The sequence below is a fragment of the Wyeomyia smithii genome, chromosome 3 (genome assembly GCF_029784165.1).
Source record: "Wyeomyia smithii strain HCP4-BCI-WySm-NY-G18 chromosome 3, ASM2978416v1, whole genome shotgun sequence".
NCBI lineage: Eukaryota > Metazoa > Arthropoda > Insecta > Diptera > Culicidae > Wyeomyia > Wyeomyia smithii.
In genome coordinates, this window is record NC_073696.1 from 8,587,691 (window position 1) to 8,610,242 (window position 22,552).

The 22,552-nt window shown below is 41.0% G+C and overlaps 3 protein-coding genes across 7 annotated transcripts in view; 1 reads left to right on the forward strand and 2 right to left on the reverse strand.

Annotated features, from left to right (window-relative positions):
• Positions 1-2,255: 2,255 nt before the first annotated feature.
• On the reverse strand, positions 2,256-3,973 carry LOC129729958 (gamma-butyrobetaine dioxygenase-like). Its single transcript, XM_055688888.1, has 3 exons — positions 3,061-3,973; positions 2,675-2,983; positions 2,256-2,615 (listed from the first exon to the last, which is right to left on the reverse strand). Exons 1-3 carry the CDS (start codon positions 3,813-3,815, stop codon positions 2,309-2,311), a joined length of 1,371 nt encoding a protein of 456 aa, XP_055544863.1. The 5' UTR covers positions 3,816-3,973; the 3' UTR covers positions 2,256-2,308.
• A 15,001-nt stretch (positions 3,974-18,974) lies between these two features.
• Positions 18,975-21,197, forward strand: LOC129733029 (gamma-butyrobetaine dioxygenase-like). The gene is made up of 3 exons (XM_055694574.1): positions 18,975-20,001; positions 20,070-20,378; positions 20,437-21,197. The coding sequence occupies exons 1-3, from the start codon at positions 19,139-19,141 to the stop codon at positions 20,759-20,761; spliced, it is 1,497 nt and encodes a 498-aa protein (XP_055550549.1). The 5' UTR covers positions 18,975-19,138; the 3' UTR covers positions 20,762-21,197.
• Positions 20,795-22,552, reverse strand: part of LOC129733027 (protein Shroom) — a 498,971-nt gene continuing 497,213 nt past the window's right edge. For all 5 annotated transcript variants that reach the window (XM_055694568.1, XM_055694569.1, XM_055694572.1 and 2 more), the window contains one exon: positions 20,795-22,524. In XM_055694568.1, the coding sequence (XP_055550543.1) occupies positions 22,261-22,524 (264 nt within the window). In that variant the 3' untranslated portion in view covers positions 20,795-22,260. The remainder of the gene's footprint in view (positions 22,525-22,552) is intronic.

Below are 22,552 nucleotides of genomic sequence, written 5' to 3' on the forward strand. Positions count from 1 at the left end.
GCTTTCCACGAGTGGTGATGGCGGACAGTGCACGCAGCCCTTTTTGACGTTTTCTGTAGGTCGGGTAATTTTCAATCGCCATAACGGAGTGAAAAACCGCCATTACCGGTCGTGGAAAGCCGAATTGTGCTGGGTTCTACAGCAGTGTAAATTTGGTTACGTATAATGTAGATGAACCACCGTTTGTCACTTGATATTTGGTAACGATTTTTTTGATCGCAGTAAGCGGATAGTAGTTTCGTGTTTGCAGTGAGGGAGTGTAAAAATGTTTACTTTTCAAGTAGTGATTCAAGTGCAATGCAGAGAAGTGAAATTTGATAGATTTAGGAAGTATCGAAAAAGTGTCGAGTGACAACGGGAGTTTCTAATCAAAATGTTCTCCACAATGCACAATGCTCAATGAGTCCGTTTTTATCCGCTAGTTAAAACTGTTCGCAAATTCTTCGAGTTTGGAAGACTTGATTCAATGAGGCTACCTCAATTGTTTTGATGAAGAATGAAAGGGCATTAAAATATGGCGACTACCGGTTTGTGAAAAACAGCCTAAAATAAACAAATACTATCCAATATGAGTATCTCTGGAACCAGAATGATGCAAGGAGCTAACAATTGACCTCAGGCACCATTTTGAATTGCTAAATGGCAACTTATAGGCAACAGTCGGAAATGACCGAATAATACTCAATATGGATATTTCCGTAAACGTGATGATGCATAGAAACCAAACATTGACCCTGAACACTATTTTGAATTTGAAGACGACCACTTTTAGTTTCTGGAAAACAACCAAAAATACCTCCCAATATGGGTATTTCCGCTGTCAGATTGATGCCTGAAAGTCTGCTGATAATGACAGAATACCACCCAATATGAATATATTCAGAATTGAGGCGATGTGCAGAAGCCAAAAGACGAGGATGTTGTCATTTCGATAAAACCAATCATTTCAAACGATTTGTTATTTGACTTTGATCATATCCTATGGCCGATTCGTCGTGCATTTGCAGACTTCAAACAAACCGCAAGGAATCAGTGAACTTGGAACGTTCAAATAGTACGACACCACATTTAAATTATGTTGAGGCCACATGTATCAATCAAAGCAGGTATAGTTTTAAATAGCCTTTGAATTTCTCTTCTTTCCATAACTTTTGAGCCACATATCAAATTGTTATGAAGTTTGTTGTTTGTAAGTTTGAGAGATGACTCGTTCGTATGACACTAGTTATGTTCAAATAAGTCATGTTATCTTCGAGATAATAGACTTTCGTTGTTTTTTTAACAATTTAATACATAACGGTTGCTTAAGTTCGATTATAATCAAATGAAATGGGAACGTGTAGGGCAGCCAAACTTTGAAACCACGTGTTCAATCATAATTCATCAGTTAACCCTTAACTAGCCCGCTCATCTGATAATAATAATCAAATCGGTTGTGTAGTTTCTGAGATAATGAAGTTTCGTGATTTTCACAAGTCGGCACACTACAAATGAAGTTACAGTTCGATTACAGTAAAATTCAATAGAGTCTTCTAAGGAAGCTAGACCATTCATTTGACACTAATTTTGTGGAAATCGGGTCAGCCATCTCTGAGAAAAGTGAGCGAGTCCAAGTAGTCTTCGGAATATGTTCCTTTGCATAGCTGGATTTCACATTATTAAACATAACAGGCAAAGTAATAGTCCGATTGCAAAACAAATCAATAGGGTCTTATGGGGCAATTAGACCTTCCATTTGAAACTGATTTTATGAAAATCGGTACAGCCATCTCTGAGAAACATGAGTGAGATTAAACAGTCTTCAGAACACGTTTCTTTTCATAACTTTTGAACCACAAGTTCAATCTTTATGAAATTCAAAACTTAAGGGTTTTCTAGGTAGCCCGTTCTTTTGAGACCAATTTTGTTCAAATCGGTTGTGTAGTTTCTGAGATATTGATATTTCATGATTTTCACATTTTTAAACATAACCTCTAAACTAAAAATCCGATTACAACGAAATTCAATAGGGTCTTATAAGGCAACAAGACCTTTCATTTGCAATTAATTTCATGAAAATCGGTCCAGCCATCTCTGAGAAATGTGAGTGAGAATAAAAATCTGCACATACACACACACACACACACACACACACACACACATACAGAAAATGCTCAGCTCGTCGAGCTGAGTCGAGTGATATATGCCATTCGGCCCTTTGGAGCACTTTTATACTTTCGGTTTTGCAAGTGATTGTTATACCTTTCTAGGAGAAAGGCAAAAATTAGTGGGTTTTTTATTATTATCGAGCAAACCGGGATAAACTATTTTAAACACGCTTCAGCACTCGCAACTTCGAGTAAATTTCATCCCAATCGAGATAGGCTCCAACGATGTGGCGGGTGTTGTCGTCTGTATCCGTGTACCCCGTTCGTCCGTGTACCATCCTTATGTTACTGAACGTTAGAATATCACCGGGTGCCGTTTTGAATTCTACCGCTTCCTGGTGAATAAGCTGGACGAATCGATACATCGCCCGATACCATGGTTCCACAGACGCCAGAGGAACGTTGAAGAAACTGTCCCTCTGTGGTACGCTGTGATTGATTCGTTCTAAACATCCGTCACGACCAATGCTAGAACATTTTCCGATTGAATTCAGCTAAACTATAATACCAACTCAAAAACCACTCACCAAATAACTGGTGCACGATAGATGCTGTGAAACTGTACGCCTTCATCCTCACCAACATCGGTCCAGTTAACGAGAGTTTCACTCAAGAGCTTGAATTCTTTCGGAAACTCCGTCCGAATTCGATCAGCCACATAGAAGGCGTCAGCAATCAGATTCTGTCCCCCAGTAGATTGTGATTGCACTAAACAATGCAACAAATTGCAGCCCGGTTTATAATCATAATAAGGTAAATCCGTGTGCATCTGCAACGGAGTTGATAGATAGGCTACATTACTAGTGCCTTCCTTAGCTTTGACAATGAATTCCTCACTACAAAGATAACGTACTTAAAAAAGTTTCATCGCTATTAGATTGGTTCAAAAAAAAAAAAAAAAAAAAACGCTTACCCGTAGTGAGTCTTCCGAATAAACCCAACTCTATTGGCCAACCGTCGGCACTCCGTCTCTGTAAGGGGAGCATTTTTAATCATCACCACACCGTACCGAATCAATGCTTCAATCCACCCTTGTAAGGCTTCATCCGAATTAATCACATCCCCAAACTCAAACTGCTTCAAAACTTCCCTGAAATCTCGTTTAGCCCACAATCTCGGTCGAGGTCTGTACCATTTGTTCAGATACTGCTGACTATTATCATCACTAAAATTCCTCTCCAGCAGCCACCCACTGACAAAGTCCGACCGATGTCCATCACTCCAAACCAGTTCTAGCCCAGTTCCGTCTGCCGTTACCGTGCAGGTGTCGAGCCGCACGCCGTCCACGTTGAATGTCTCCCAGTTTAAAATGCGACTGTAGGACTTCGGGTGGAAACAATCTGAACACTGACAATTGTCACGTAACCAAACTAGCGGGAACTCGTACCGCTGATCATCGGTGAGTTCAATCACCAGCTGGCGTCGTTGCTGGTGTCTATCTCCGGCATCGCTACATTGAAGCGAGGCAGACCTTATCAGTGGAGTTTCTACAAGTTGTGGCTGCTCTCTGACATTGACCGCTTTTCGCAAAACAGACTGGCAATGAATCGCGCGAAAGGATTTACTACAGGTGCTGCTCGCCTGATAAGCCGATCCACGCGTTTGCTTGATAAGAGATGCGCTCAATTGGTGCAGCAAATGCGGCCTGAAGCTGCTGCGGAGTGCCATCGTGGCGTTTGTTTACGGTTCAAAGTTCGACTTTAAATTGGACTTTGGTCAGAGCTGAGTCCACCAAATATGTGAGGCAAATGCTGTGTTTGTGAAATACCGGTTTGTTGGTCGGGATGCGTGGTAACCTACGGCACGACTGTCGTAAAACTGATGGTCGCAGTCAGTTTACTTTCGCTCTCAAGCAAAGTGTCGCGAGTTCTGCTGCTATCTCTCATTGCGAGCTCGTTTACATGTAGTCCTCTTATACTGTCGTTCTATTGATAGTTGTCCCATGTTTATAGGAAACTCCGTATAAACTGGAACAACTGTGTGTAAAACGACAGTATAGCGTCACGAGGTTGTAAAACTGGAATAGAAGTTGGATGTGAACTGTCTAGATAGTAGTGTAATGAGGAAGAGAGCTCAATCGAATTTTACGAATATTCGAGTTACTATTCTAAACTTTTCACCTTAGAAAATCATTCTTGTATTCTTTATAAAAGCAGATCGGATCAGTTCAATCCAATTGTAATAATTAAAATTATTGAACCATCAACCAAAGCAAGTTCACTTTGGACACCGTTTGTAACAATTGTACTTATGGAAAAGCCTTGAACTGTTGTTAGAAACCTCTGAATAAATCGAAACATTGCTCAAAGAACTATGCAGGCTAATTTCACATTACATAAATTTTAACAAAAAATAAACAATTGAAGAGAAAAGCAAAACATTTTCAGGAAAACTTTTTTTCAATCTCACTCATCTCTCTTTAAATCAGCTCCTTTTATAGCAGCAGATAGTTAAGTTAATAAGGTTTTGGTACACGCATCCATTTTTTCGTATTTTTTTGTGTTTACTGAGAAAGAATAACTGCTAATAGGGTAAATAGCTTCCTGTATCGCAATATGATTATTAAATAAATCAGCTGGAACATTTTCGTACTGAATTTTTAAATATGCGGTTACTTAGATTTTAAAATTCGTCTTGGCTTGGTCTGTCGTTCAAAGGTCTACCAGTACGCTTAGCGCGTTGATTTGGCGATCGCTTGATTTTACAGAATCCAAAATTCCTTAGGGTCAATACTCAAACGGGTGCTTCAATAAGTCTGATAGTTAAAAGCGAAACCCTGGTACTACATTCCGTATCCGCGCAAGACCTTCTGTTCATTATACATAGATTTCGAGGTCAACTGTTAGTATTCCATAATTACTCCTAAATCTCAAATTTGATAACACCTTTCTACAACTTGATGTGCAAGAGTGCAACTGGCATGTTCAGGATTTCTTTTCCTTGTGTAGGATATAATATTACATTTTTTTACGTTGAGATCAAGAAGACTTTTTTTTACACCAAATGTAGAAAATGTCAACCTCTTGTTGGAATTGTTGGATGTCTGATTTGTGTTTTATTTCCATGTACAGTTTCATGTCATCGGCATATATCAATACTTTGAGACGATTCAACACAAGGGTAACGTCATTAACAAATAAAATGAAGAGCAAAGGGCCTAAATGGGAGCCTTGTGGAACTCCAGATGTCACTTTTACTGGTACAGAAAGGTGTCCCTTAAACCTAACCGTTTGTGTCCTGTTCGTCAAATAAGATTCAATCCATTTAAGTAGGCCTGACTCAAATCCCAGTTTTTTTAATTTGAACATAAGCATGGAAATATCTACTCTGTCAAAAGCTTTACTAAAATCCGTGTATAGAGTTTCCACGAAGTTGCCTCTGTCCATAGACGCAAGAGAGAAATCAACAAATTCAAGTAAGTTGGTAGCCGTAGACCTCCCTTTGTAAAAACCATGTTGGTTACACGTTATGCGATTCTTTACCTGATTAAATATTTTTTGGTTTACGATAGCTTCAAAAAGTTTAGGAATACATGATATTATTGCAATGCCACGATAATTTTTGATGTCAGATCTCTTATCTGACTTGAAAATCGGTATAAGTAAGGATTTTTTCCAGACTGATGGAAACTGTCCGGACGTAAGGGATAAGTTGAAAAGCCAAAACAAGGGTTTTACGAAGGCAGGAGCAAGATTTTTCATGAGTGAGGGTGGAATTCCATCTGGACCTGGACCTTTTGAAGCGTCCAGTTCTTTTAGTGTTGCGAGGATTTCTTGAACAGTTATTTGCTTAATAGATACGTTATTTATTTGTTCATGCAAGTGCGAGAAATACTCGAAGTCCCTGACTTCGTCGCTATTTTTATAAACGGTTTGAAAAAAAACTCGCAAACTTGTTGCAGATTTGCTTTGAGTCAGTACTGGCAAAGTCTTCATATTGCATGCGAGATGGGAAGTTATTAGACTTCATTTTATCGTTTGCAAATTTAAAAAACTGTTTTGGGTCTGATTTAATGTTATTTTCCACCCTTGTGTTGTAGTTCTCATACGCAATAGATATTTTAGTATTCAGTTCATCACAAATGTTCAAATATTTGTCCAAATTTCTTTGGTCTTTAAGTTTTTTGTGAGTTTTATGAGCTTTTTGTTTCCTATTCTTTAAATTTTTGATTTCTCTGGTGAACCAAATGGGATCTTTTGAGCTAACCGTTTTTTTTTTTTTGATTTTGGTACAGTTGAGTCTAAAACACTATACAGTGATGATAAAAAATTATCAACCGCTTTGTTCATATCTATTTCATTTTTTAGAAGTGATTGCCAGTCGATGTCAGTTAATTTACGATTGATTAGTTCAAAGTTTGCTTTAGTGAAGTCATATTTATATTCAGGCTCATGATCAGAGGGTCGTGATCTTTCGGTATCAATCATTAGCGAGTACTCAATTGCAGTATGAAATTTTTCATTTTTCCATAGGGGATATTCTGCTTTGTCAACACTAAAATCTTCCGTGCAATTGGTGAATAAAAAGTCTAAAAAACAGTTTTGCTCATTCCGGATTGAGTTTACCTGATTTAATCCAAGTTGACTAAAACCGTCAAAAATAAATTGCAGAGTTTCGTTTTCTCCTACTACAGGAAGTAAAAGCGATTCATTATCATCGTTTACAATAAAATCAGCATCATTTTGATTGAAATCTCCATATATATGAATTTTTGAGTTAGTGTGGGACTCATCATTCACTAATTCTACCGTCCTTAAAAATTTTTCATATGATTGCTTTTTGGCAAAGTGGGGTGGAAAGTAAACAAATACGAAAATATGGATTTCACCCTTCAACAGAACTTTAACCCAGACATCTTCAAATTCGGCATGTTTCTGGGTTATGATTTGCTCAGAATCATGCTGAACCCCAACAGCTACAAGCACTCCTCCACCTGATTTCTTATCAGATAGTGATAAATCACGATCGCTCCTGAACACATTAAAGGAACTGTTGAAAACTTCACAATTACACACACAACATCTTGGCACTATTGGACAACAATTAGAGAATCGAAAGAAGCCCGGTTGCGGGCGGGCGACGACCCTGAGCCACAAGAAGCACCGAAGGATGCTGAAGAGGAAGACCGGAAAAGTGGCTACATTGCGGCAATCGCCTGGTCGGGAGGTCGGTGCAACCGGCCAAACAGTAAAAAAGTACCTGGCTAACATGGCCGTACATATCAGAAAGCGGCAATCCCATCCATTGGTTGCAGAGCTGCAGGCAATGACGCAGCAGCAGCGGCTGAATAAGATGGTCAATTCGATTTCCATGGTAACAACTGGCAGGGCATTTCGTATTTTACATCCCCCGCGAAGGAAGTGAGCTTCGAGGTGAAGTTCATTTCACACTTCTCCAAGAAGGTGCTGCTGTGACTGACAATCAGCGAGGAGGGGATGTTAAAGCCGCTCTGTTTTACTCCAGACTGGACGTGAACGGGAAAATTTATAGTACGAAATTCCTGCTGAAAGTTGCGTATCATAGGGGTGAAAACGCGGTATTCTGGCCGGATCTGGCTACTCGAAGCGATCCTTGGAAGAAATTGAGAGAACCTGTCCAACGTCCCCCAGCTGCGACCTATCGAGAATTTTATTAGAGATATACTGGAAATAGGAATAGTTTTTTCTGTGGTTGGCCAGTGAATGATTTATTCCAATTGATGAAAAATTATATCCTTACTTGTAAGCACGGTCATAAGTTTTATCAGCCATAGCAACTTCTGGTAACATTCAGATAATGAAACATATTCAGCTTCTGTTAAAGCAAGAGCTACATAGATTGCTTGCGAGCACATCATGATACAAATCCTCCTTCTAAACGAAAAACATATCCAGAACTTGATTTTCTATCTACTACATTTCCAGTCCAATCAGCCTCCGGTAGCGAAGGACTCGCTTGGCTTCTACTAAATCAGCACATGTTGGTTGACTAACACACGACTCAAAATTGATGCAGCAATAGAAATATCCGGTCTCGAATGGACGGCGATGTGAAGCTAACCGCCAACCAAACTTTGATACTCCACTCTCTGTATCTCTACTTTCTCTTTTTGCTTAAAATAGCCATTCATTGGTATACGGGATCGCTTTGCATGTTTTTTGAAAGACCAATTCTTTTTGCAGAAAAGACTGTACTCATTTGTTTTCAAAGCTGGTAAGTGCAGCTTTGTGTTTTCCACAGACATGGGCCGTATGGAGTTGTATAGACAACTTTTCTCCTCGTACCAAAAGACAAATTCTGCAAAGCAGAAACCAATGTCATCTGAAAGAGCTACATTTTCTAAGCAAAACGTGAGTTTCCAAATATTTCTTTCGCTGTCCTTTAATTTTTAAATCACGAATTAAAACTGCTTGAAATCTGCTCGAAATCGCTACAATGACAGTTCGCCCATGTACCAACTGTCATTGTAGCGATTTTGGAGCGATTTTCATTCTTCATTTAAAAATCGAAGGACAATGATATAAAGTTTTAAAAAATCACGTTTTGCCCAGAAAATTACAGTCATTTAGCTGATATGTAAAAATCCGAAATCCGTGAATAGCTAAACAACCCAATTACTTAAAAAATGTTCAAATCTACTAAATACCATCTAACTATTACGCGACAATTCTTCTATTTACTACGTTAAACGCGTTATTTAAATAATCCTGCATTCCCATTGATGAAATCCAGGATAAAATAGAATTATGTAAAAAAAAAATACTTAGCCTTATTTATAAACTATATTAGTGCCGTCTAGGATTCTATTACGAACATCAATTCGAAATTGTTCTTTTCCACAATCGTGTGACTTTCACTCACTCACTAAACTAACACGTTCAACGGTTCACTGGCTTATTGGCCCAACAATATTTCACACCTTGCACTAGTGGTATATATAGCTGAATAAATTTATGTGTATACTTTTGTTAATTAATCGGTTTGTGTTTCAGAATTTAAAATTTTTCTGTAAAAACGCGGACGCGAAAAAGAAAAAACGTTTACTCGCGTCGCACGCTTGCTTCGATTTCTACAATGAGCAAGAATTTATGAAAACGAATTTAAGGCGTGGCCGGCGCAGTGATTGATCATTGGAAGTGTATTGAGTCACCAAAACTTGTACAATGAGATTGATCGGTCATTCCCATCTTTAAACGGTGAGCAGGCAACCTGGAAGTGTCAAATTTAGCTCCGGCTCTCACAAGTTCCTATCTCACACCTCCACGAGCTGAAACATGGACACAACTGGTTAATATAGCCTGGGCAATGTTGTCATCCTACAAAAGCTAAGTGAACAGGTGCGATGCGACCATTGGCGCGTAAACCATCTTTGGGCTATAAAGGAAATGCTTCGCCAACTCGAGCGTCTGTTTACCAAGATGGTGCGGCTCAAACCAGCGTCTGATCTTTATGTTAGGAGCGGTTGATAAGCGTCCTGATGTCAGCGTAGGACTCTAAACAGAGCTGGTCCGGCGATTGTCCTCCAGCGAGACAGGAAGTTGCTCTGCATAAAAACACGCAGCTACGAAGCTGTAGCACTGCAGAGACTTTGCTGGACAGGACGGAAAGTAAAGAAAAGTGAGCATCGGGCGACCACCTTTTACCAGAGCTGTGGCACTATCAACGAGCTGGGAACCGGTTTTGTAGTACTGGGTAGGTTGAGTCAACGCGGTTAATGCTAGGATGTGAAAACTGAGGCCTTTTTCCAACTACAGCATCATCAACGTGCATTGCCCCCACGACGACGATAAGGCAGCGTTCAAGTGTATGACGCCTGCCCTAGAAGGGACGTGAAAATTATCACCGGCGACATGAAAGCTAAGATAGGACGAGAGGTTTGGCCGAAGAGCCGCCACGCTGTATCGAAGGACAACAGTCAACGGTGCGTAAACTTTGCAGCCGCACGTGGTATGGTAGCCCGAAGCACCTTCTTCCCCCGCAAAGATATCCACAAAGCCACCTGGAGTCCCAATCGACGGCAGATTCTTCTCAACGTCCGGACTACTATCTAGTTGCAGTATGCATGCGCTCGAAACTTTAGACGGTGCCTAGGAATGTGCGCAGCAGCTGGAAGCTATTAACGGAAGAGAAGCTGGGCGCAGGCTCTCTCGAAGATTGCTAGAGGAACATACGATCCATAAATTCTACGAGAAAATGAAAAGTTCGCGTAAAGGATACGTTTCACAAGCCGATATGTGCAGCAACCTGGGAGGAAATCTCCTGAGAAGCGAGGGTGAGGTGGAAACAGTACTATGACGAGTTAAGATTAACGGCGATGTTACAGCAGAGACCAGGGTTGAACTAGTCCTAAACACGTCGAAGACAAAATACATGAGAAGTAGAGGCTCGAGGGAAAACTCTGTTAGCCTCCCACCACGATTTCTAAAAGACAGTGAATTTGGGCTCACTGGTGACCGCCGACAACGACACTAGCAGAGAGATAAAAAGACGCATTATGGCTGGAAATTGCGCTTACTTTGGACTGCGAAAAACGCTTCGATCGAACAAAATTCGCCGCTAGACAAAGTTGACCATCTACAGAACACTCAACTATTGGACTGGTAGTCCTCTACGACCACGAAACATGGACCTTGCTCGTGAAGGACCACCGTTCTCTTGGGGTTTTCGAACAGAAGGTGCTGCGTACAGATGAGTGGAGTGCAGATGGAAGATGGGTCATGGGGACGACGAATGAACCACGAGTTGCATCAGTTGCTAAGAGAACCTACGGCCAAAATCGGTGTTTCACAAAACTTATTGTATTGTTTACAAAATTAATTCTGGTTTGAACAAAAAATTGAATAGAAAAATGAGTGAAACTGTGAATGTGTGAAATGTGAAATGAAACTCAGTGGAAAACAGTTTTGCTCATTCCGGATTGAGTTTACCTGATTTAATCCAAGTTGACTAAAACCGTCAAAAATAAATTGCAGAGTTTCGTTTTCTCCTACTACAGGAAGTAAAAGCGATTCATTATCATCGTTTACAATAAAATCAGCATCATTTTGATTGAAATCTCCATATATATGAATTTTTGAGTTAGTGTGGGACTCATCATTCACTAATTCTACCGTCCTTAAAAATTTTTCATATGATTGCTTTTTGGCAAAGTGGGGTGGAAAGTAAACAAATACGAAAATATGGATTTCACCCTTCAACAGAACTTTAACCCAGACATCTTCAAATTCGGCATGTTTCTGGGTTATGATTTGCTCAGAATCATGCTGAACCCCAACAGCTACAAGCACTCCTCCACCTGATTTCTTATCAGATAGTGATAAATCACGATCGCTCCTGAACACATTAAAGGAACTGTTGAAAACTTCACAATTACACACACAACATCTTGGCACTATTGGACAACAATTAGAGAATCGAAAGAAGCCCGGTTGCGGGCGGGCGACGACCCTGAGCCACAAGAAGCACCGAAGGATGCTGAAGAGGAAGACCGGAAAAGTGGCTACATTGCGGCAATCGCCTGGTCGGGAGGTCGGTGCAACCGGCCAAACAGTAAAAAAGTACCTGGCTAACATGGCCGTACATATCAGAAAGCGGCAATCCCATCCATTGGTTGCAGAGCTGCAGGCAATGACGCAGCAGCAGCGGCTGAATAAGATGGTCAATTCGATTTCCATGGTAACAACTGGCAGGGCATTTCGTATTTTACATCCCCCGCGAAGGAAGTGAGCTTCGAGGTGAAGTTCATTTCACACTTCTCCAAGAAGGTGCTGCTGTGACTGACAATCAGCGAGGAGGGGATGTTAAAGCCGCTCTGTTTTACTCCAGACTGGACGTGAACGGGAAAATTTATAGTACGAAATTCCTGCTGAAAGTTGCGTATCATAGGGGTGAAAACGCGGTATTCTGGCCGGATCTGGCTACTCGAAGCGATCCTTGGAAGAAATTGAGAGAACCTGTCCAACGTCCCCCAGCTGCGACCTATCGAGAATTTTATTAGAGATATACTGGAAATAGGAATAGTTTTTTCTGTGGTTGGCCAGTGAATGATTTATTCCAATTGATGAAAAATTATATCCTTACTTGTAAGCACGGTCATAAGTTTTATCAGCCATAGCAACTTCTGGTAACATTCAGATAATGAAACATATTCAGCTTCTGTTAAAGCAAGAGCTACATAGATTGCTTGCGAGCACATCATGATACAAATCCTCCTTCTAAACGAAAAACATATCCAGAACTTGATTTTCTATCTACTACATTTCCAGTCCAATCAGCCTCCGGTAGCGAAGGACTCGCTTGGCTTCTACTAAATCAGCACATGTTGGTTGACTAACACACGACTCAAAATTGATGCAGCAATAGAAATATCCGGTCTCGAATGGACGGCGATGTGAAGCTAACCGCCAACCAAACTTTGATACTCCACTCTCTGTATCTCTACTTTCTCTTTTTGCTTAAAATAGCCATTCATTGGTATACGGGATCGCTTTGCATGTTTTTTGAAAGACCAATTCTTTTTGCAGAAAAGACTGTACTCATTTGTTTTCAAAGCTGGTAAGTGCAGCTTTGTGTTTTCCACAGACATGGGCCGTATGGAGTTGTATAGACAACTTTTCTCCTCGTACCAAAAGACAAATTCTGCAAAGCAGAAACCAATGTCATCTGAAAGAGCTACATTTTCTAAGCAAAACGTGAGTTTCCAAATATTTCTTTCGCTGTCCTTTAATTTTTAAATCACGAATTAAAACTGCTTGAAATCTGCTCGAAATCGCTACAATGACAGTTCGCCCATGTACCAACTGTCATTGTAGCGATTTTGGAGCGATTTTCATTCTTCATTTAAAAATCGAAGGACAATGATATAAAGTTTTAAAAAATCACGTTTTGCCCAGAAAATTACAGTCATTTAGCTGATATGTAAAAATCCGAAATCCGTGAATAGCTAAACAACCCAATTACTTAAAAAATGTTCAAATCTACTAAATACCATCTAACTATTACGCGACAATTCTTCTATTTACTACGTTAAACGCGTTATTTAAATAATCCTGCATTCCCATTGATGAAATCCAGGATAAAATAGAATTATGTAAAAAAAAAATACTTAGCCTTATTTATAAACTATATTAGTGCCGTCTAGGATTCTATTACGAACATCAATTCGAAATTGTTCTTTTCCACAATCGTGTGACTTTCACTCACTCACTAAACTAACACGTTCAACGGTTCACTGGCTTATTGGCCCAACAATATTTCACACCTTGCACTAGTGGTATATATAGCTGAATAAATTTATGTGTATACTTTTGTTAATTAATCGGTTTGTGTTTCAGAATTTAAAATTTTTCTGTAAAAACGCGGACGCGAAAAAGAAAAAACGTTTACTCGCGTCGCACGCTTGCTTCGATTTCTACAATGAGCAAGAATTTATGAAAACGAATTTAAGGCGTGGCCGGCGCAGTGATTGATCATTGGAAGTGTATTGAGTCACCAAAACTTGTACAATGAGATTGATCGGTCATTCCCATCTTTAAACGGTGAGCAGGCAACCTGGAAGTGTCAAATTTAGCTCCGGCTCTCACAAGTTCCTATCTCACACCTCCACGAGCTGAAACATGGACACAACTGGTTAATATAGCCTGGGCAATGTTGTCATCCTACAAAAGCTAAGTGAACAGGTGCGATGCGACCATTGGCGCGTAAACCATCTTTGGGCTATAAAGGAAATGCTTCGCCAACTCGAGCGTCTGTTTACCAAGATGGTGCGGCTCAAACCAGCGTCTGATCTTTATGTTAGGAGCGGTTGATAAGCGTCCTGATGTCAGCGTAGGACTCTAAACAGAGCTGGTCCGGCGATTGTCCTCCAGCGAGACAGGAAGTTGCTCTGCATAAAAACACGCAGCTACGAAGCTGTAGCACTGCAGAGACTTTGCTGGACAGGACGGAAAGTAAAGAAAAGTGAGCATCGGGCGACCACCTTTTACCAGAGCTGTGGCACTATCAACGAGCTGGGAACCGGTTTTGTAGTACTGGGTAGGTTGCGTCAACGCGGTTAATGCTAGGATGTGAAAACTGAGGCCTTTTTCCAACTACAGCATCATCAACGTGCATTGCCCCCACGACGACGATAAGGCAGCGTTCAAGTGTATGACGCCTGCCCTAGAAGGGACGTGAAAATTATCACCGGCGACATGAAAGCTAAGATAGGACGAGAGGTTTGGCCGAAGAGCCGCCACGCTGTATCGAAGGACAACAGTCAACGGTGCGTAAACTTTGCAGCCGCACGTGGTATGGTAGCCCGAAGCACCTTCTTCCCCCGCAAAGATATCCACAAAGCCACCTGGAGTCCCAATCGACGGCAGATTCTTCTCAACGTCCGGACTACTATCTAGTTGCAGTATGCATGCGCTCGAAACTTTAGACGGTGCCTAGGAATGTGCGCAGCAGCTGGAAGCTATTAACGGAAGAGAAGCTGGGCGCAGGCTCTCTCGAAGATTGCTAGAGGAACATACGATCCATAAATTCTACGAGAAAATGAAAAGTTCGCGTAAAGGATACGTTTCACAAGCCGATATGTGCAGCAACCTGGGAGGAAATCTCCTGAGAAGCGAGGGTGAGGTGGAAACAGTACTATGACGAGTTAAGATTAACGGCGATGTTACAGCAGAGACCAGGGTTGAACTAGTCCTAAACACGTCGAAGACAAAATACATGAGAAGTAGAGGCTCGAGGGAAAACTCTGTTAGCCTCCCACCACGATTTCTAAAAGACAGTGAATTTGGGCTCACTGGTGACCGCCGACAACGACACTAGCAGAGAGATAAAAAGACGCATTATGGCTGGAAATTGCGCTTACTTTGGACTGCGAAAAACGCTTCGATCGAACAAAATTCGCCGCTAGACAAAGTTGACCATCTACAGAACACTCAACTATTGGACTGGTAGTCCTCTACGACCACGAAACATGGACCTTGCTCGTGAAGGACCACCGTTCTCTTGGGGTTTTCGAACAGAAGGTGCTGCGTACAGATGAGTGGAGTGCAGATGGAAGATGGGTCATGGGGACGACGAATGAACCACGAGTTGCATCAGTTGCTAAGAGAACCTACGGCCAAAATCGGTGTTTCACAAAACTTATTGTATTGTTTACAAAATTAATTCTGGTTTGAACAAAAAATTGAATAGAAAAATGAGTGAAACTGTGAATGTGTGAAATGTGAAATGAAACTCAGTGGAATTAAAATAATGGCCGTATTTATGTAATTTGATTTATTACACCAATTATCATATTCTCAAATGCAATCATCAAGTTTAGTGAAGCAGGCAATGTATGTAGTTTTTCGAGAATGCGAAAATGAACGGGAATAAAAGGTGTGACTTTTAGGCTTAGAAAATTTTTTCCCTCGTCCAGACGGGACTCGAACCCGCAATCTCCGTTGTCTCCGGCAAGGTGTTTTGGCCAATTAAACTACTGGGAAATGTATAACTCATTCTAAGCCAAAGTCGAATCACCCTCTACTATTGTGTTCCCGTATCCCAGCTAGTGATGGGAAACTTATCGATACTTATCGATAATATCGATAAACGCCGTTCATCGATATTATCGTTAATTTTTTGACGTTAACGATAATTATCGACATTATAAGGGTGAGCACAAGTCAGTGCGGCTGGTTACTGGAGGAGACCCAAAAGAAGAAGACCCAAAAGAAGGAGACCTCTCCTACCCTACCCCAGGAGTTGCTTTTGCCGCCAGGTATTTGTTGGGTGCTGCTATTTGACAAGATTTAGCATTGTTGCGGGTGGAGTAAAGGTTCGTCCCGGGTGTCACTGAGTTTCTGAGAAAAAATGGTAACTAAAAAGGTATTTATAGTTTTTAGTTTCCTAAGAACAGATGAATTAGACAACTTAGTACTAGAGAACTTTAAGAAAATATCCAAACTTTTTGCACCATCTCATAAAAAACAATGATACGAAATTGTAATAAAATGCATTTTCTATGGCTTGCCACCTCTTATAATATAATGGACATGCATAGCGGCAGTCTATTGGTAATTCTCTGGTAGTTGTTTAGTTTAACTTGTAACTGTTTAAGTTTAAAGTATCTGTTACCCAACAAACAATTTTTAGTTCCACTAAAAACCAAATCAACGAAATTGTTGCGCCAAAAAAGTATCCTGATTTATACAGGGGGTAGACAAAATAATTGAGATAAATAAAATTCTCTCGAATTTTAAATGGCCAGAACTTTACGAAAAATGGATCAATTTTGATAACCGGTTTCATTTCACTGGAAAACAGTTTTATATTAGTATTACTTGGGAACTTGGTGTGACCAACCTAAACCGAAAATGTTTCGGACTCAAGAGTGTGTGTCAAGGTGTACATTTTTGCAACGCATAGAACGTTTTAGGCAACTAAATTGTCTATCTAAAATACTTCATTTGAGAAAACCTGAGATCACCGATCTTTTCTAAAATCATTTTTTGTTTTTAAAATCATATTTTTTTCAGAGTAGGAGCTTTAACTCATTTTTTATATTTTTGAAGGAAAGTTCAGATAATTTTTACTAAGATATATTGTTTCATAAGAAAAAAGTTCAAATACAATTAGGTTTTCTTACGCGGGGGATACATGCCTCGTGAAAAAACCATGTTAATTCAGAAATTCGCTTGAAAACCCGCTTTAATTCAAAAATTCGCGTAAAAAACCACGTTAATTTGAAAATCTGCATAAATAACCTTTTAGAGAAAATCCTCGTGAAAATAAGCTGACCTTCGTAAATGTTAATCCAGATAAATTTTCAAACGCAAGTTTGCAAAGTTGCTTGGTTTAATAAGACCTACACACCCACAATGTTCGATTGAATTCTGCTAGAGTGCTGCAAGCTCAAATAAAATTAGTACCCAACAGGGAAAAAACCGCAAAAATCAACACCCATACTTAATAAATTCATACCTCGATGATTCCTTGGCGAATTTTCGATCTTTGGCTACAAATGAACCCGAAATAAATTCTGATCTATTGACAACATATAAACTTAAGTGAAACAGAATGTCAGAAAAAGTTCTACGCGTTGCAAAAATGTACACTTTGGCACACACTCCGGAAATCCGAAACATTTCCAGTGACCCTTGGTCACGTCCAGTTCTCAAGTAATACTAGGAAACTATGACAGTTTTCCAGTAAAATGAAACCTGTTTTGTCAGAATTGGTTCATTTTTCGTGAAGTTTTGGCCATTTAAAAATTGACAGAATTTTGCCTGCTTCAATTATTTCCCTTATTATACAACCTTCAAAATGAACTTCGGCTTGAAACTACTCCGTAGAAAGGGTATGCCGGTTCTGGCATCTACAACATCTTGATACTATTGGCCAACGATCAGAGCATCGAAAGAAAGCCCGGTTCCGGACGGCAAACGACCCTGAGCGAAGCTTCAAAGGATGCTGAAGAAGAAGACCGAGAGGAAAAGTCGCTGCGTGCACTTGGCCGAGAGGTTGGTGCATGCTCTAAAACAGTGTGGAGAACATGGACATACATACAGGAAGCGGCAGTCCCGTCCACTGGTCTCGGAGCTGCAGGCAATGACGCAACAACAGCGGTTGAATAAGATGGTCAACTCAATTTTCCCGGTGAATCGCGACGCGGCAGTGGTATTGGACGACTAGACCTATCTCACCATGGATGGCAACGACTAGCAGGGCTCTTCGTATTTTACCTCCCCCACGAAGGAAGTGAGCACCGAGGTAAAGTTTATTTCACAGACCAAGTTCCCCAAGAAGGTGCGGTTGTGGCTGACAATCAGCGAGAAAGGGATGTCAAAGTTGCTCTTCTTTCGCTTCGGGCTGGCCGTGAACGGGGAAATTCATAGTACGAAGTGCCTGACAGAAGTTGCGTCGTTCATCAAGAAATACCATAAGCGCGAAGACACGGTGTTCTGGCCAGATTTGACGTCGGCCAACTACTCGAAGCGATCGTTGGAGGAGATGGCGCGGCTGAATATCGATGTGGTACCGAAGCCGGCGAATCCGCCCAATGTCCCCCATCTCCCTTGTAGGAGCCTATGACCACTGCTACCATTAGCTAGATATATTGTCCCCCATCTGCTTCCCATCGAGAATTTCTGGACAAACTTGAAGCGCAAGATCTATTCCAACAATTTTGTCGCGAAAACGGAGGAGGAATTAATAAAAAAAAAAAACGAAGAAAGAGCTTAAAAACACGGCTACACGCATGTTTTCGTCCGACATGGCGAATGTTCCGGTTAACTGCCGGAAGGCTGCACGCAAGGACGTAATATTTTTTTGTGAGGAAGCTAACATGATAACCTTCCACGGGAAAAGTATCCAACTCAATTATCTGTCTTAGTTTTTTTTTTCATCACCATCTGAAAAAAAAAATTTTACCGCAAACGTTAGCTGTCAAATTATCGATACTTATCGATAATATCGATAAAAGCCCCGGAATTATCGATTGTTATCGATGTCGGTTTTGGGCGATATTTCCCATCACTAATCCCAGCACGCCACGATGAACTGCACACACTGCCCTATAATTCTATTCCCGTTCATTTTCGCATTCTCGAAAAACTACATACATTGCCCGCTTTACGAAACCTAAAATGTAAGTCATATGACAAAAATGAAATTAGTTCGTAAAGATCATCAAATCATGCAATCGATGAATCGAAAATCAACATAACGATTAATCGATCTAAACTCAAACCATCCATTCCCCCCTTATCAACATTTCTCACATAAATCTCAGCTAATCCACGCCGAAAGCAAAAACCAAACTCACACCTCCACTGGCGGCACACGCAAGGCGGCCTCGCGTGTAAACACGGTAGAGGGTTTTCGACTATACCGCGGCTCGGATGATGGCGTGATGTTCTTTTCTTAGCCAGCGACAATAACACGAAGGCGCGTTTTTCGAATTGATTGGTTGATGAAAACCGGCCACAAGATGGTCCGATCGGCTCACATGGTATGACGAGCGTTTGTTGATAGTAGAAATGGGGCAGAAGAAGAAATTGTCTTCAGACCAGCGGACGAAATTTTACCGTCAGTACCAGTCAAACTGTAATCCAATCAACACGTGTATCCTTTGGTGCGTTAGAACCGTGATGTCTTCTCAACTGCTTAGATCTTTGATTCTGTGGCGGTGTGGCGCCTCAGGGAAAATATTAGATAGAATATTGATGCCGGTTTTCAATAAGAAGTTGAGCGCACGAATTGCCCGTTACCACACGCAATCGGATCTGCGAAAAGCAGCTAGCGCTAGTGCAACAAAGTTAGCGGAACCTAGGCGAGCTGCGGGTGCTATGGTGCAGGCTTATCAGCCCTCCCGCAATGACCAGACAGAGCATAATCTGATAGTGGAATTCGGCGACGACCAACGGCTGGAATTTCCGCTGGTTTGGTTGCGTGATAATTGTCAGTGTACGAAGTGTTTTCATCCCAAATCCAACAGTCGTATTATCGACTGGGAATTGTTTGACGTGGAAGCGACTCAGTTTCCGCAGAGTACCACATTATCAGAGGATGGCACTAAATTGGCTATTACTTGGAATGATGGCCACCGGTCTGAGTTTACTAGTGAATGGTTGATGGAAAGGAATTTCACTGAAGAAAATTGTCAACAGTATTCGGAGGATTGGTACCGGCCGAGACCACGGTTGTGGAGTAAGCAGCAGTTTGAGCAGGTTTTAAACCATTTTCAGTATGAGGATGTGATTAATTGCAACGCGACGTTACTCGAGTGGGTTGAAGCTTTGATTCACCACGGGGTGGTGATGATCCACGATGCACCACTGGCGGAGATGGAATGTCGCCGGTTGGCTGAACGGGTTGGATTTATTAGAAAAACGCATTATGGGTGAGTTAAAAAATCTCATTTATCCGTGTGATTTAATAGTAATAATTTTGATATAATATTATCAATAGTGAAGAGTACATGATAAAAGCCAAGGAAGGCACTAGCAATGTCGCTTACCTGTCGGCTCCACTGCAGATGCACACGGATCTACCTTACTATGACTATCTGCCGGGGTGCAATCTGCTACACTGTCTCGTCCAGTCGGAATCTCAAGGGGGGCGCAATCTGCTGTGTGATGCTTTTTATGTTGCGGAACGAATGCGCCAAGAGTTCCCGGTGGAATTTAAAGCCCTGAGCGAAACTCTCGTCAATTGGAGCGATCTAGGTGAGGATGAAGGTTGGCAGTTTCACAGCATCTATCGGGCGCCGGTGATATGGTGGGCATTTGGTTGGTCAATTTTTCAAAGCTATTCTTAACTTAAAGTCCATTTTTAGTATCGGCCGCGATGGGAACGTGGAACGAATCAATCACAGCATCCCGCAAAGAGATAGTTTCTTCAATGTTCCGTTGTCAAACGTAGAGGGCTGGTACCGTGCGTTAACGCAATTTGTTCGACTCATCCATCGGGAGGCGGTCCGATTCAAAACTGCTCCGGGAGACATACTTGCTTTCAGTAACGTTCGGATGTTACACGGTCGATCCGGTTATACGGATACGGTGGCCAATACCCGGCATGTTGTCGGTGCCTTTCTCGACTGGGACGAAATCTATTCCCGTTGGAGAGTCCTGAAGGGTATGGTTCCGAAAAATGGGTTGTGATTTTAAACGACGGAAGGGGCGACGATTGTCCTGTTTTCTTTTAACTTTCAAGCAAATATATTTTTATTATTTCTTGACACAGCGAAGACTGTTAAGTATCAAGTGAAGGGAAACACTTGTTTTGACACAATTCAATTGAGAAACTACGTTTAGTTAATTTGCACACATATAAAAGACAGGTTCGGACAGAGTGTCGGTTTATACTTTGATAATAGACTCTACGCTCTAGGAGAATACACATAAAAAGTCGTAAATAATATAGTTTATCTTGTAAGTAACATCACATTAAATTTTTTAAATTTTTTCCACGATTTTCCTACAGCTTAACTACTAGATCTAGATATGTACTTGCTTACTGACGATTCGCATTATGATGATCTAACTAGATAGCTAATAAGGAAAGTGTACACAAATAAACAGTAGAATAATGTTTCAACTATTACTTAGAAACTCATTGCGACGCTGTGTTCACTTTTCTGAATCAACTAAAATCGAAACGCGAATAAGAGTGAACAGTGCTAATGTGTGTGTTTCGCTTAGCACCAGGATCGAAACACAGTCTTAAAAAAAATACTCATTTATTGCTGCTGGATTAATAACTTGATCGACAACATATTATCTAGGATGTGGAAATAGTCTAACAGCAGTGAACTGTTCTTCTCAACCGCAGTGTGAAAGTTTATCCACATCAGAGCAGTTCACATTTGAACCAAACTTCGCTCATTTGGTTAAAGTGACGAACGACGTTCAGTACTACTAAATAAGGCACGGCACACATCGAAGAACAAAAAAACGACGGAGGGTGTAGATTAGTAGAGCCATCCACCGAGATAGGAGAAAAAAATACCGAGGAGAGAAATAAAAACGCGGGTGCAAACAAACGGGAGAAAAAAGGGAAAACGAAACGCGAAACAGAGTGCACTTAAAAACTCTTTGAATTTCAACATCATACATTGAAATGCAAGAACTTTTTGCCTTATCAAACAGCTAAAAAATTCAGCGGCAGGGTTACTATTCACTTAACAGCTATCGAATTCAAATGCCGTTTCAAGGTGGCAGCGTTCGCCGCCTGACGACGCATCCAAGTCGCGTCCAGTTAAATTTTTGTTTTGTTATTTTCTTTTTGGCCTAAATGGTGAGTGTTTCTTTGATTGTCTGTTTTTTTTCGTAGTTTGATTGCCGAATAAATTTTCGCACAAGGCTTACTAGCTAGTATCTACAGAATGTACATCATTTGAGAGTCTAACACGGTAAAGGCGAGCTCTCCTGGGTTATCGCTTTACATCCAGAAGTATTTTACTTTTAGTTCCTACTCAACAGCCGATCGAATAATATTTTACCTCTTCTCGCAGTGAAGGTTCGAAGAGTTAACCATTTTAGATGCTAATACTAGTTTGCTTACATAGAATAAAGACATAAAACACGTAAATCTGTAGGCACCACTAGTGGGAGGATTATGTACAGAAATAGGCAGCAGAAGATGCGGCTCACTTGGTCCGTCAGCATTCGCTCTGTACCAGAGTATCCTTGAGGGCGGCCAACTGCTCCTCACCAAGCTTTATTTTGTCCGCTATCTCCCGGGAATCTACGATCAGTTTCGCTTTCATGTTGATGAAATAATCGTAGTCCGCATACTCCTCGATGGTGAGGGTTTTCTCCAGTATTTTGGAGATGATTGCACCACGCCGATCGATGTCGTCTTTTAGCTGCTTGGCTTCGTCCAACTGCTCCAGCAGCCGATCCCGTTTGGCTTCGAGGATCTTCTACGAGAAGGAAAAAAGGGTGATTATT

Coding starts and splice junctions, on each gene's coding strand:
- LOC129729958 (XM_055688888.1), bottom strand. CDS start 3,815: ATGGCACTCCGCAGCAGCTTCAGGCCGCATTTGCTGCACCAATTGAGC. Junction 2,984..3,060: donor ATTCGGAAGACTCACTACGG/GTAAGCGTTTTT, acceptor TTATCTTTGTAG/TGAGGAATTCATTGTCAAAG. Junction 2,616..2,674: donor TATCGTGCACCAGTTATTTG/GTGAGTGGTTTT, acceptor AAAATGTTCTAG/CATTGGTCGTGACGGATGTT.
- LOC129733029 (XM_055694574.1), top strand. CDS start 19,139: ATGGGGCAGAAGAAGAAATTGTCTTCAGACCAGCGGACGAAATTTTAC. Junction 20,002..20,069: donor ATTAGAAAAACGCATTATGG/GTGAGTTAAAAA, acceptor TATTATCAATAG/TGAAGAGTACATGATAAAAG. Junction 20,379..20,436: donor TATCGGGCGCCGGTGATATG/GTGGGCATTTGG, acceptor GTCCATTTTTAG/TATCGGCCGCGATGGGAACG.